This window comes from Triticum urartu, chromosome 5A (assembly GCF_056163025.1).
Source record: "Triticum urartu cultivar PI428250 chromosome 5A, HENAU_Tu73, whole genome shotgun sequence".
NCBI classification, from domain to species: domain Eukaryota; kingdom Viridiplantae; phylum Streptophyta; class Magnoliopsida; order Poales; family Poaceae; genus Triticum; species Triticum urartu.
Window position 1 is genome coordinate 605,306,159 of NC_141877.1, and position 13,731 is coordinate 605,319,889.

General features: G+C 45.6%; 2 protein-coding genes across 2 annotated transcripts; one reads left to right on the forward strand and one right to left on the reverse strand.

Moving 5' to 3' along the window:
• Positions 1-2,219: 2,219 nt before the first annotated feature.
• LOC147973281 (protein NUCLEAR FUSION DEFECTIVE 4-like) lies at positions 2,220-4,450 on the forward strand. Its single transcript, XM_087522009.1, has one exon. It carries the CDS (start codon positions 2,317-2,319, stop codon positions 4,186-4,188), a length of 1,872 nt encoding a protein of 623 aa, XP_087378135.1. The 5' UTR covers positions 2,220-2,316; the 3' UTR covers positions 4,189-4,450.
• A 3,398-nt stretch (positions 4,451-7,848) lies between these two features.
• LOC147973282 (centrosomal protein) lies at positions 7,849-13,469 on the reverse strand. Its single transcript, XM_087522010.1, has 2 exons — positions 13,168-13,469; positions 7,849-8,422 (listed from the first exon to the last, which is right to left on the reverse strand). The coding sequence occupies exons 1-2, from the start codon at positions 13,366-13,368 to the stop codon at positions 8,213-8,215; spliced, it is 411 nt and encodes a 136-aa protein (XP_087378136.1). The 5' UTR covers positions 13,369-13,469; the 3' UTR covers positions 7,849-8,212.
• Positions 13,470-13,731: the final 262 nt, after the last annotated feature.

Sequence of the window (13,731 nt, forward strand, 5' to 3'; positions counted from 1 at the left end):
CAACTCCTTGGTCACATTGTGCACATTATGATGATGTCCTACCGAGTGGGCCCAGAGATACCTCTCCGTTTACACGGAGTGAGAAATCCCAGTCTCGATTCGTGCCAACCCAACAGACACTTTCGGAGATACCTGTAGTGTACCTTTATAGCCACCCAGTTACGTTGTGACGTTTGGCACACCCAAAGCACTCCTACGGTATCCGGGAGTTGCACAATCTCATGGTCTAAGGAAATGATACTTGACATTAGAAAAGCTTTAGCATACGAAATACACGATCTTTGTGCTAGGCTTAGGATTGGGTCTTGTCCATCACATCATTCTCCTAATGATGTGATCCCGTTATCAACGACATCCAATGTCCATGGTCAGGAAACCGTAACTATCTATTGATCAACGAGCTAGTTAACTAGAGGCTTACTAGGGACATGGTGTTGTCTATGTATCCACACATGTATCTGAGTTTCCTATCAATACAATTCTAGCATGGATAATAAACGATTATCATGAACAATGAAATATATACAATAATAACTAATTTATTATTGCCTCTAGGGCATATTTCCAACAGGCACACACAAAAGAACTCCACCATAGCCATCGAGAAAAGGAACACCATCGAGATCGCCCGCAAGCATCATCCGCGTCATTCATCCATCCTCTGGGAGCAAACGACTCTAATTTAACCATGATTGACCATCGACGAAGCCCTCACCACAAAACCTGAATGAAGAGCACATCGACCTGTGCCAAACAGTTGGATCTTCCACCGAAATTGATCACTTAAGTTCTATATTACACCAAACTTTTCCAGGTTTATAAGAAAAAAAAATATTTTTTTGCCAATGCCGATACTTTATTTCTGGCAAGAAATACCATATTCTACAAAATTTAATCAAATTTGACTTAGGATAGAAATAGGAAAAAACTAACGTCCACACGTGTGACATCTTGCACATCGCCCACACGCCTTCTTTTCCACTCATTTTGCCACATGCGAACAGATGACATCAGCAGGAATCTTTTTGGTTTTCCGCTTTAAAATGTTTTATCTCCCAATTAAAAAGTTGAATTAAAAATCCGTTTTCATCATTAAATCCGTCTCGACGAGATCTTCAAAACTAGACCCCATGTTGATATCTTTCGACGAATTTTTTTTTGTCAAGAAGTTGCCATGATGTTTACATTGTAGTTGCCATATGCTTAGACTAAAGTTGCCATGTGGCAATTTCAGTTTGTAGAGCATGTCAATTTTAGTATTTTGATGATGGCAACTCCAATACTTTTATCATGAAAATTATTTTTTGTATGAACCATGGCAATTTTAAATGCATGTATCATGGCAATTTTAATTTATGGTTCATGGAAAGTCTAGGTTCTTAATTTCCTGTTTTATAAATGTCAAAATTTACTTTTAAATGTAGAAGAAAATAGCTGAAATATATGATGGCAACTTCGGTGTAAACACCATGGCAATTCATGTGCAATAGACATGGCAATTTTTAACCTCAAAAAAATTCAAAAATTCGTCGAAATATATTGATATGAGATCTAGTTTCGAAGACCTCGTCGCGAGGGATTTAATGGTAAAAACGAATCTTCAACCGGATTTTTTATTTAAGAGATAAAACATTTTAAAAACTGGAAATCTAAAAAAAATTCTCACATGCATGCATTCGGTGACACCACACGTGTGGACGTTAGCGTTGTCCTAGAAATATGATGGAGATACAAGGCATCCCGAAATTTCTCAATAACCTTTACATCATAGAAAAAATTAAAAAAATGATATGAACATTTTTTTTTGTTGGCCCACTCTGACCCATTGGGCTAGATCCACCACTCAATGTAGTCAACTACTCCGTAGAAGAGAACCTCTGGTCGCCGGCCGCCGGACGATCAGCTGGTCCGGCGGGCCCGGCTGTCCTGATCAGCATCAGTCAGCGGGCACGTCACTTGCCCGCACGCCATGGCCGGGAAGGAAGCTCACCCTGCATCGCGTGCTCCTCCACTATCCTCGGCGGCACAGTCAGGAGACCTGCAAGTCAACGTCGTCACACAAACACAGAGTACACTGTCACACTCTCCCAATCAATCCACGATTAACCTAACCAGCCACATTAATCAAGACGATTAGCTATCGATCGGATCGCCGTCCACCCGTTGCTCACCAAGCCACCACTCCGTTCCGCTCCGTTATATATATACGCGCGCGCCCGAAGCCAGACAAGCAGCGCGTGCCCACACTGCCACACACACACGAAGAGCGTGCGAGAGGAGAGCGTGGCGTTCACGCTGCTAGCTAGCTAGCCAGCCATGGTGTCCTCCTCCTCGGCGTCCGGCGGCGACGGGTGCACGGCGGCGGCGGTGCGGGAGGTGGCGACGGCGCGGTTCGCGCGGCAGGTGGTGCTGGGGCGCTGGTTCATGGTCTTCGCCTGCCTGCTCATCCTCTCCGCCTCCGGGGCCACCTACATCTTCGGGCTCTACTCCAAGGTGCTCAAGTCGGCGCTGGGCTACGACCAGCAGACCCTCAACACCTTCGCCTTCTTCAAGGACCTCGGCGCCAACGTCGGCGTCCTCTCCGGCCTCATCAACGAGGTCACGCCGCCCTGGGTCGTGCTCGCCATCGGCGCCGCCATGAACCTCGTCGGCTACCTCATGATCTACCTCGCCATCGACGGCCGGACCGCCCGCCCGCCCGTGTGGCTCATGTGCGTCTACATCTGCGTCGGCGCCAACTCCCAGTCCTTCACCAACACCGGCGCTCTCGTCACCTGCGTCAAGAACTTCCCGGGGAGCCGCGGCGCCGTGCTGGGCCTGCTCAAGGGCTTCGTGGGGCTCAGCGGCGCCATCTTCACCCAGCTCTACATCGCCATCTACGGCGACGACGCCAAGTCGCTCGTGCTGCTGGTGGCGTGGCTCCCCGCCGCCGTCTGCATCGTCTTCGTCCACACGGTCCGCATCATGCCGCACCGCCCCGTCCGGCGCGGCGGCGAGGAGGAGACGGCCGCCACCACCAGCGACCCCTTCTACTGCTTCCTCTACATCTCCATGGCGCTCGCCACCTACCTGCTCGTCATGATCGTGGTGCAGAACCAGCTGGACCTCTCGCACCCGGCCCTCGTCGTCTCCGCCACCGCGCTCATGCTCATCCTCCTCCTCCCCCTCGCCGTCGTCGTCAAGCAGGAGTACAGGATCAAGCGGGAGCTCGAGGAGTCCCTCCTCCTCGTGCCTCCGACCGTGACCGTCGAGAAGCCAGCCGCCCTGCAACTGCAAATGGCCACCACAAAAACAGAGACAGAAACAGAGGACGCCACAACGTCGGCGGCAACGTTGGCATCGCCGCCGCGGCCGCCGCCTTCGAGGAGCTGCTTCGGGTCGTCGTGCCTAAAAGAGATGTTCAGCCCGCCGGCGCAGGGGGAGGACTACACGATCCTGCAGGCGCTGGTGAGCGTGGACATGCTGGTGCTGTTCCTGGCCACCATCTGCGGCGTGGGGGGCACGCTGACGGCCATCGACAACATGGGCCAGATCGGGCAGTCCCTGGGCTACCCGCCCAAGAGCATCAAGACCTTCATCTCCCTCATCAGCATCTGGAACTACGCCGGCCGGGTCACCGCCGGGTTCGCGTCGGAGGCGGTGCTGGCGCGCTACAAGTTCCCGCGCCCGCTCATGCTGACGCTGGTGCTGCTGCTGGCGTGCGTCGGGCACCTCCTCATCGCCTTCGGAGTTCCGCAGTCGCTCTACGCGGCGTCGGTGGTGATCGGGTTCTGCTTCGGGGCGCAGTGGCCGCTGCTGTTCGCCATCATCTCGGAGCTCTTCGGCCTCAAGTACTACTCCACGCTCTACAACTTCGGGTCCGTGGCCAGCCCCATCGGCGCCTACGCGCTCAACGTGCGCGTGGCGGGGTACCTCTACGACGTGGAGGCCGCCAGGCAGCACGGCGGCACGCTGGACGGCGCCGGCGACAAGACCTGCATCGGCGTGCAGTGCTTCAAGCTCGCCTTCCTCATCATCACCGCCGCCACCGTCGCCGGCGCGCTCGTCTCGCTCCTGCTCGTCTGGCGCACCCGCAACTTCTACCGCAGCGACATCTACGCAAAGTTCAGGGACGCCGCCGCCGACGCCGACGGCGAGCCGGCGCACCGGCCCGCTGAGTCAAGCGCGGTCAACGGGAGCAAGCAGTAGTAGTTTGTCAGGTGCGCTCGGTGCCATGTGGGGCTCTTGGTTGACTCGGCCAAGTGCAGTCAACGGGAGGAAGCAGCTGCAGCCTGCAGGATAATTACTGCAGGAGCTTGACTTACTACCTAGACTCTGTAACTTTCGGTACTCGTAGCCGTCTGTTTTTACTTTTTTTTTACACGGAGAGGTGCTCATCTTTTTAGCTGTTGTATGCATCAAGTAGCTGTCAGTGGCATGTTGCAGAAAAGGAAGGCAACTGAATTACATACTGTAAGTAGCCAGAGGCGGAACCAGGATTTCTCAAAACCTAAGGCTAAAACTAAGTGACTAAAAATAACGCCAAATACCAAACATACCGGTGTTTGTTAGAAGTATGTCAAAAATTCACATTAAAGATGAAATATAAATTCACTTTACCACGAGGGAAAATTTAATGAAGAGTTGCTTAATTTGAGGCCATCGTTTCTTCACTAGCAATATTAAAAGGATCGGAGTTACAAACAGAAAATCGTGTATTTAAAATCAAGACAATGTACATAGACCAAGTCAATTGTTCATACGAATAGTGCCAAAAAAAAGGAAAAGCTTAATATACCATTATCATGAAGTGCAATAGGTAATAGCCCCTTGCATTTCCTCATTCGGTTTATGGAGACCGGAGTCAAGATTAATGTCATTTGGATTAAGCTCCACACATGTTTTACTTATTTGCATTACTAGCTCCGGCTCCTGCTGATTCTGGTATTGTTGGATGTAGGCTGGTGGGAACTTGCTTCAAAAGAAATTTAATCATGTGTACGTGCGTCCGTGTGTGTGTCTCCTCTTTATCTTAGATTTCTATCATTTTTTCTTTTAACAAATAACTAAAATACAATTGACTAAAGTAATAGTACAATTCAACATATAGATATAAAAAGCTAGATCAAATCATCCATAGGAAAAATACTTCCTCTGTTTCAAAATAGATGATTCAACTTAATACAAAGTTGGGTCATCTATTTTAGAACGGAGGGAGTAGATGATACAACAACTTTAAATACCTCTATAGCCAGTTGTGGAGGCGGAGCAGAACAAGTGAATTGGAGATGGCCAGAGCACAGAGGGGCTTGCTGCGACTGCGATGCGGCCACGAGGCCAAGCACAGGTCCGGATCGTTCAGTCTGTCGAGCCGTCGAGGGGCTGGGGCGGCGGATGAAACGAGGCACCGAGTCAACGAGGGATCTTTTGATCGACAATGAATGTAATTTTTCTGGCCGATCGATCGATGCCTTTGGAATCACAACCGACCAATGAGGCCGTGGGCGTGGCTTCCTGCTGAGCTAGTTAGTTGGGCTGCCGCTGAGGCCTTGGGCTGGGTATTCACGTCTGGGGCTGGGCCTCTATAAATGTGAAAATCTGAAAATTTTCTACTGGATATAATGGCACTAGTTGGGCCACGCCTGGGGCTATAGCCCCAGTTGCCCTAGGCCCAATTTCGCCCCTGTAAGTAGCAGTGGATGGGAGGTCCCGTTGGGAGTAGGGAGCACAGCCAAGTTGACAGTGTTGTTGATTTCGACGTGTAAACTTGCTACTAATTACAGGCTCACGCTGCTTAATTACAGTAGCTCATTATGAAGAGGAATTGAGCGGAAACTCCCTCTCAACTCAACTCATGGGTGCCGACTGTCATCAAGACAAACAGCAATAGCAAGATGAGTTTGTTTGGTCGAACCAACGTTGCTGATCTTGTTGAAATTATCCAACAAGAAATTGGTTTCCAGAGTCCAATAATTTGTTCTTGTTGTTCTTTCGTGGAAGTTACACGACCAGCTTGTCAGCAAGAATTTTCCCCCCTAATCAAATACTCCCTCTGTCCCTTATATTATGGGACGGAGGGAGCAGTACCCTACAACCCAATCTAGTGGCCCAAATTTTCAAAATCAAATTATTTTTGAAAGGCTAGTTCATTTGTTTGAACTAAAGAGGACCGGAGAGTTTTCTTAGGATCACCAGTTTGCACCTCTATCAAAGATGCTCCGGTAATTCGCCTGCCTGCCGACTTGCAACCTGATGCCGGCCGAATGGCCATGCTCCATCTGTTGTTTTCGCCACATCTTCTCATGTCCCTCATTAATGATAGCAATGTCCTTAGCTGTTACCATGTTTAGGATCATCTCCATCTTCATCTCTGTTATCCCCTGCCTGTGTGGGTCTCATCAACTTGAGGAGGTGTATGAGCTTTGGCTCCGTCACTACTCCCTCCGTTTCAGTTTACTAGTCCTGCGCGTATACCTAGGTTGTCAATTTTATCATCTTAATATAAAGTATATAACACAAAAATTATACCGTTTGAAAATAGAACATCTGAAGTTTATATTGGTATATTTTTTATAATATATGGCCTGTATTAGGTTGGTCAAATTGATGACCTAGGGGTACATGCAAACCGAGAGAGGAAGTAGTAACGTTCTTATGTGGCACTCTCCTCCAAGGTTAGGCAACTCCCTACGCCGGCCACAAGCAAAAAAGAAAGGCATTTGCTACATTATGAAAGAATACCAGTAGGTTTCTTCTAGACAAACTAAAATTCCGTACGTTCTCCGTCGCAGGCTCCTCGTCGTCAGTGGATCCGAAAACGATACTGCAACAAATACTCCCTCCGGTCCTTTTTACTCTGCATATTAGGTTTGTCCGAAGTCAATCTCATCCAACTTTGATCAAGTTTATATAAAAAATTATAGACATTCACATAACAACACCATTATCATTAGATTCATCTTGGAATATATATTTATATTATATTTATTAGATATTATAGATGCTAATAATTTCTAATATAAATTTGGTCAAACTTAGCAAAGTTTGACTTTTGGCAAATCCAATGTGCAGAGTAAAAAGAACCAGAGGGAGTACAAGATCATGAACATACCACCAGAGCAGCGGCGGCGGCATACGTGCCGGAACATTCAGCCTTTCCTTCCATCATGTCGTGCGCGCGCAGCTTGATTCTGTTGCCCAGTTCTAGTATCTCACTGTCAGACAAGTGCTGATTGTGCCTCTCGCACTCCGCCATGAGCTTGGTCTCCATCTAAAGACACATGAAATGAACATAGTAAATATTCAGCAAATAACATAGGCAAGAACCAAGAATGAACTACTGTCTGTCTGTCAACTTCCAACTAAATTACCGGGTGGGCAAGAGGAGTGAGGCGGCCTTTCTCATTCGTCCACGCGGATCGCGTCACGATCCTCTCCTTGGTCGCCGCATCGATCTGATCATCTGCTCCCTGTTCTAGGGTTCTAGGTTTTTTCATTTCTAGACTATAGGGAGAGGGGGGGGGGGGGGGGGGGATTTATATATAGGAATTCCATCTCTGTTTTGAATTATGGTTTTAGTGCGGGAACCCAAAATTTCTGGCCTACCTGCAACATACCCCAGCTCATGAACGATCCACGAGTTCGTGATTCAGCCAGCCAGACGCCACGGGAGGTCACAAGAGAGCTCGCTGGGTGCGGGTCTATATGATGGAGGGTGATTTGAACAACTAAATGTAAGATGTGGTTTCATTTTAAATGCAATGGAACAGGGGAGAGAACCTTGTTCTTCAAAGAAGAATAGAATATCGACTGAACAGTGTATGAATTGTGCTAAATAATTAACATGGAGCACAATAATGAAAATATATATAAAGATTTAACACCAGCATCAAAGTTTTATTATTTAATCAAGAACAAAGAGTAAGGCAGGATATTTCACAAAGTGAAATAAATAATTGACGCAACTACGCACCAGGATATCAAAAGAACAGTGTGAAGGTTCCTAGAATATTACCACGTAACACGCAGGTAAACCATTTACAAGATTCAACACCGTCACCAAAGTTTCTCTGTTTTTCTCTATGGAGCAGTGCCACGACTAAACGAAAGGCGAGTAGATAATGATGCTCACAAAAAAAGGTTCGCAATTCATGAAGCTTTTGGAGCTACAGCCCATTTATATTCATTTAGTAGAAGCACGTTTCACCCACCCCGATCATCAAACATGCGCCATTCACTTTGCCTTGGCGCTCTCCTTGGTAGCTTGCTGGTCCTTCGCATTCTCCTGTGCAGCCTGCTGGGGGACGGGCTGGATACGTTCATAGCGCTTCCTTGTCAGCGTCTCGCCTTTAAGAGCAGCAACGTATCTGTCATTTGTGTTCTCCTTCCTTTGTATCTCTCCGAGAAACTCTGCCAGTCTCTCCCTGTTGACTTGCCCCATCATCTGTTTCATTGAGTGTTCAAAGTTAGTGGAAACGAAATCATAAATGCAATAGCTGTAAGGCTCTATAAAATGTTTAGGAGAAGCACCAGCAAACCACAACAAATGTGCATAATAAGTCTGCTAGGAAGTAAGCATAAATTTAAAACATCTCCCGGGCAAATAGATGTTCTAAATTCTCCTTGGTATGCTGGCAAAGAGAGTTACTATATGCTGAGCTGCTAACCAGAAAATGTTTGGCAACATACAGTAAAATGCTTGGCACAATGCAGCAAATATTCAACCATGGTATAACCATGGAGTAGACAAAGAAAATATTAACCTAGGGTGTTTAACTTCCTCAGAATTTATCAACCTAGATATTAGATATTCTAGCAAAATATTTACTTATTTAAGCTACACAACTTTTTCCCACGAAGATTCTGCTAGAAGCATATTTTCGCAGTGTCTTCATGCACAACCATCCCTTCCGGATAGTTTGCCACAGCAGAATAAACAGTGCGGACAGAGTAGACCAAGAAGTTATCTTATCATAATAAAACTGGACAGATGAGATATACAAACAAGAGGCACTTATATGATATCTCCCAGCACAAACGAAGTGTCAAAATGACAGTTGCATATTTTAGTACACACAGCAAACAATAATCTACTGATGTGATTCAGGAGCGATTATGGTACATGTCTACATACTTAATGTAACTAGCATACCTTTTTTTGTAAATGTTGTGATTAAATTATTATTTTTGTAAATGTTGTGATTAAAAAGGGCTAAGGGCTGTTTGGTTGGTGCCCAAATTAGGCATGCTAAAAAATTGGCAGCCAATGATATTTTGGTTCTTGCTTGGTTTGTTGTCAAAATTTTGGCTGCCTATGCCATGAGAACTCACCCATGGGCCAACAATCCGTGGTCAAATGCTGGCAAGTCAATTCTTGGTCTGGCTATTATGATTTTGAGATGAACTTTTAAAGGTTTGTTGCTCAAGCATGGCCATTGCCCTTCTGTATTTCTAAAATAGTCTTCTCGTTTTCCCTCTTCAATATTAGACAGTGTATCTCCGTTTCAAATGGGATGACCCTGTCCGAATAGCCATTACCATATTTTTCAATAATAAAGATGCCCCCGTCCAAATAGTCATCACCATGTTAGCCATCACCAGATAAGCACATATAATGTAAATTGCGAAGAGTAATGAAGGAGAAAATAACAATCACATATGTGCATTTCAACTAATAAAAGCGAAGACATATTAGGAACCAGCATTGGCCTATACACTGTCGCACGTTCACATGGCAAGGCAGCACATAAGAAAAGCAACTCACTGTGCTCCAGCATTGACACTGGCAACCACTAAATGCGCAAGAGGTGTAGGCACGCGACCCAGGATGAAGAGGAGGAAAGGGGGTGGAGGGGCACACAAATAGAGAGAAAGAGGAAAAAACCATCATGTGTTCAGTTCCCTATTAGACAGCCCAAAATGAACAGATGAGATCGCAAGTCTCCTGGATCAAAGGCATCAACTGCATGAGAATCCAGCTGTATGTCCGCTAATCAACAAATTATTTGACCAATTTGAATGAATCAATGTGTATATGCATGTAACTCTCTTCATAAACACACTGTTTTACCATTTAGCTCAATATGCAAGTGCTGTGGAGATGTATTGGTTGGCAATATCAGAGAAGGCAGCTGCAACGTTCTGTTGGCAGAAATGGCGCGTGAGTCCAGGCAGAGGATGACCGGGACGACAAAGACAAAGAGGGTTAGGAATCGGGTTGAGCCTGTTGGTTAGAGTCAGATAATTATAGGAGGTTCAGTCAACCACACATTGTATTTGGCTATGAGTGATAGGTCGTTTCATTCCTAATAAGAGTATTAAATGAAGCTGTACAATCCTTGTATTTTAATTTATTTAGGAAAGCAATAACAATTAGGCATTCCCCCATTCTTCACCTATTCTTCTGTATTTCTGAAATGGTCTTCTAGTTTTCCCTCTTCAATATAAGAAAGTGTATCTCTGTTTCAAGTAGGATTACCCGGTGCGGATAACCATATTTTTCAATAAATGGGAAATAAGATTGTAGCTAAGCAATCGGAATGAGGATGCCCCTGTCTGAATATTTATCACCATGTTTTCAATAATTGGGGCATACAGTCATTGCTATCACCAGATTAGCATACATAATGCAAATTGTAAAGAGTAATGAAGGCAATTTTTTCAATCACATTCAGCATTCTATCGGTCTGTAGTGTTCAAGGAAACATTCATGAGTAATGTATTTCCATAAACCAACAGCACACAAAGGTGACATGACGTATATTATGCATGGCATTATGCTCATTTTTCAATTAATAAAAAGCGAAGACATATTAGGAACCATCGTTGGCCTATACAAGATTTACCGTGTGATGATCCAGTTAGCTACAGTTAGACTGCAAGATTATGCTGCTACTTTGCAAGACATACAAATAATTTCTTAAGGGAATCTTGCCACTGTTAATAAGTTGAACTAGGGAACTGCTATTGCGCGGCTAACCAGTTGGATGAAGGCTCCCTTCTTGGGAAACTTTCACATCAAATCTAAACTTTCAACTCAACATCAGAGCACATTCAACTTGAATCCCCTACTTCAAACATAATTTTAAGTCTCCCAAGTCATGTTATTCAAATAGCACAGTAACAAACAAAAACTTAAACTCACCCTAACACATGCACCCACTATAACTTGATTTATGGGCGTTCACTTGTGGCAGCATAGTGCGCACAGGTATATCTCCCAAACGCACAGCAAGGCAGTACATAAGAAAAGCAACTCACTGTGCTCCAGTATCGACACTGGCAGCCACTACATGGGTGGAAGGTGTAAGCAAGCAACCTAGGATGAAGAGGAGGACATGGGGTGGAGGGGCACACAAATAGATAGAAAGAGGAAAAAGAATCATGTGTTCAGTTCGCTGTTAGAAAGCCCAAAACGAGCAGATGAGATCACAAGGCTCCAGAGACCAAAGGCATCAACTGCACACAGCACATTCGGCATTCTCTGTCTGTAGTGTCCAAGATAACATTCGTGAGTGATACATTTCTATAAGACAACAGCACACAAAGGTGAAATGATGCATACTATGATGACATTATGCACATTTCAACTGATAAAAAGCAAAGATATATTAGGAACCATCATTGGCCTATCCAAGATTGATCGTGTAATGGCTCATAGGTGGAAGACATCAGGAAGTCTTAGCTGCAGTTTCACTACAAGATTATGCTGCTACTTGCACAAGAGACAGATAATTTCTCAAGGGAAATCTTTTCACTCTTAATAAGTTGAACTAGGGAACTCCTATTGCACGGCTAACCAGTTGGATTTAAAGGGCCCCTTCCCTTTCTTCAGCTCATCAACTTGGGAAACTTTCACATCAAATCTAAACTCTGAACTCATCAACATAAGAAAACACTTTCAACTTGTATTCCCTACTTCAAACTTAATTTTTAAGTCATCCAAGTCATGTTATTCAAATAGCAAATTAACCAAAAAAGAAACTTTAACTCAGCCTAACGCATGGACACCCACTATAACTTGATCTATGGACGTTCACTTGTGACAGCATAGTGCACACAGGTATATCCCACGAACACAGGGCAAGGCAGCAGCAGCAGCAGCAGCACATAAGAAAAGGCAACTCATTGTGCTCCAGCATTGACAATCGCAACCACTAAATGGGCGGATGGTGTAAGCACGCAACCTAGGATGAAAGAGGAGGAAAGGGGGCGGGGGCACACAAATAGAGAGAAAGGGCGAAAAAGAACCATGTGTTCAGCCCAAAACGAGCAGATGAGATCGGAAGGCTCCTGAATCAAAGGCATCAACTGCATGAGAATCCAGCTGGATATCCGCTAATCAGCAAATTATTTAACCAAAATCTGAATGGATCAACACGAATACGCATGGAATTATCTTCACACACAGAGTTTTACCATTTAGCTCAATACGCAGGTGCTACGGACATGTATTGGCTGGCAATATCAGAGAAGGCAGCTGCAATGTTCTGCTGGCAGAAATGGCGCATGAGTGCAGGCAGAAGAGGACTGGGATGACAGAGAGGGTTAGGAATCAGGTTGAGCCTGTTGGTTAGAGTCAGATAACTATAGAAAGTTCAGTCAAGCCCACATAGTTTTAGGCTAGGAGTGATAGGTTGATTTCCTATCTAAGAATATTAAATGGAGCTGTACAATCCTTGCAATTGTAGTTTATTTAGAAAAGCAACAACAATTACATCTTCCCCCATTCTTCCTATTTATATTTTTCTCCTTGCTGCACATGTCGTGCCCACTATAGCACGGTTTAACGATTGACGCAGAAGGCAAGACACTAAAAGTAACTGATTCATGCTGCAAATGACAAGCCACTGTGACGACAGGTTACTGCAATCCATAGCAAGGACTATCAGATTATGGTATTGTCATCACTAAAGAAAAATCTGCAAGGCAATTGGTACCTACACTACACATGGCCCAGAGTCTCTTCTTGTTCACGCCTCAAGTTCCCAAACGAAAAGTGAAGGAAACCTTCAGGAATCCAACACAAAACTATATCCCCTTTCTAGTCCCATTCTGCTCGTCAAGAAAAATCAAGCACGGCACAAAATCATATTTATCCCCTTTCTGGTCACACTCTTCTACTCGTCTGGACAAATCAGGCACGGCGCACGATCTGCTAAACGATTGAGAGGGGGAGGGGGGACGCACCGTGGTCTCCGGTCGGGCGTTGGAGCGGAGGTGGGCCTCGAGTTTGTCGTTGCGGGAGCTGGTGAGCTGCATGACGCCGTAGCCGACGACGCCGGGGACGACGCCGCAGAGCGCCGCGAAGGTGAAGAAGAAGGGCTTGGAGTCCCGCGTCCGCCCCACCAGCCACCGCCACGCCCGGCTCTTCTCCCACAGGATCGACATCGAACCCCGCCGCCTCTCGCCGCCTTCTCCTGCCCCGCTTCTTTCAGAGTTCTAGGTTTTCCTCTCTCTCTCTCTCTCTCGGGAACAGTCTTCTTTTTTTCTGAAGAAGACGACCTTGCCATTGGGTTGGTAAGCCGATAGAGGCCTTTCCGAAGCCTGAAAATGGGAATGGGCCGACAGTATCCATTGGACGTCCAGCCCAAATTATGTACAAGTTGAAACGGAGTTGCACATGTTAAATAAACTCATATAAACCCTGAAAAAAACTCATATCAAAATTTAGCTAAAATTTCAAAAATAATGGCCTTAAATTTAGTTAATAAATAATGCCATTTCAAATGATGTTATTGTGTACTAATTCTT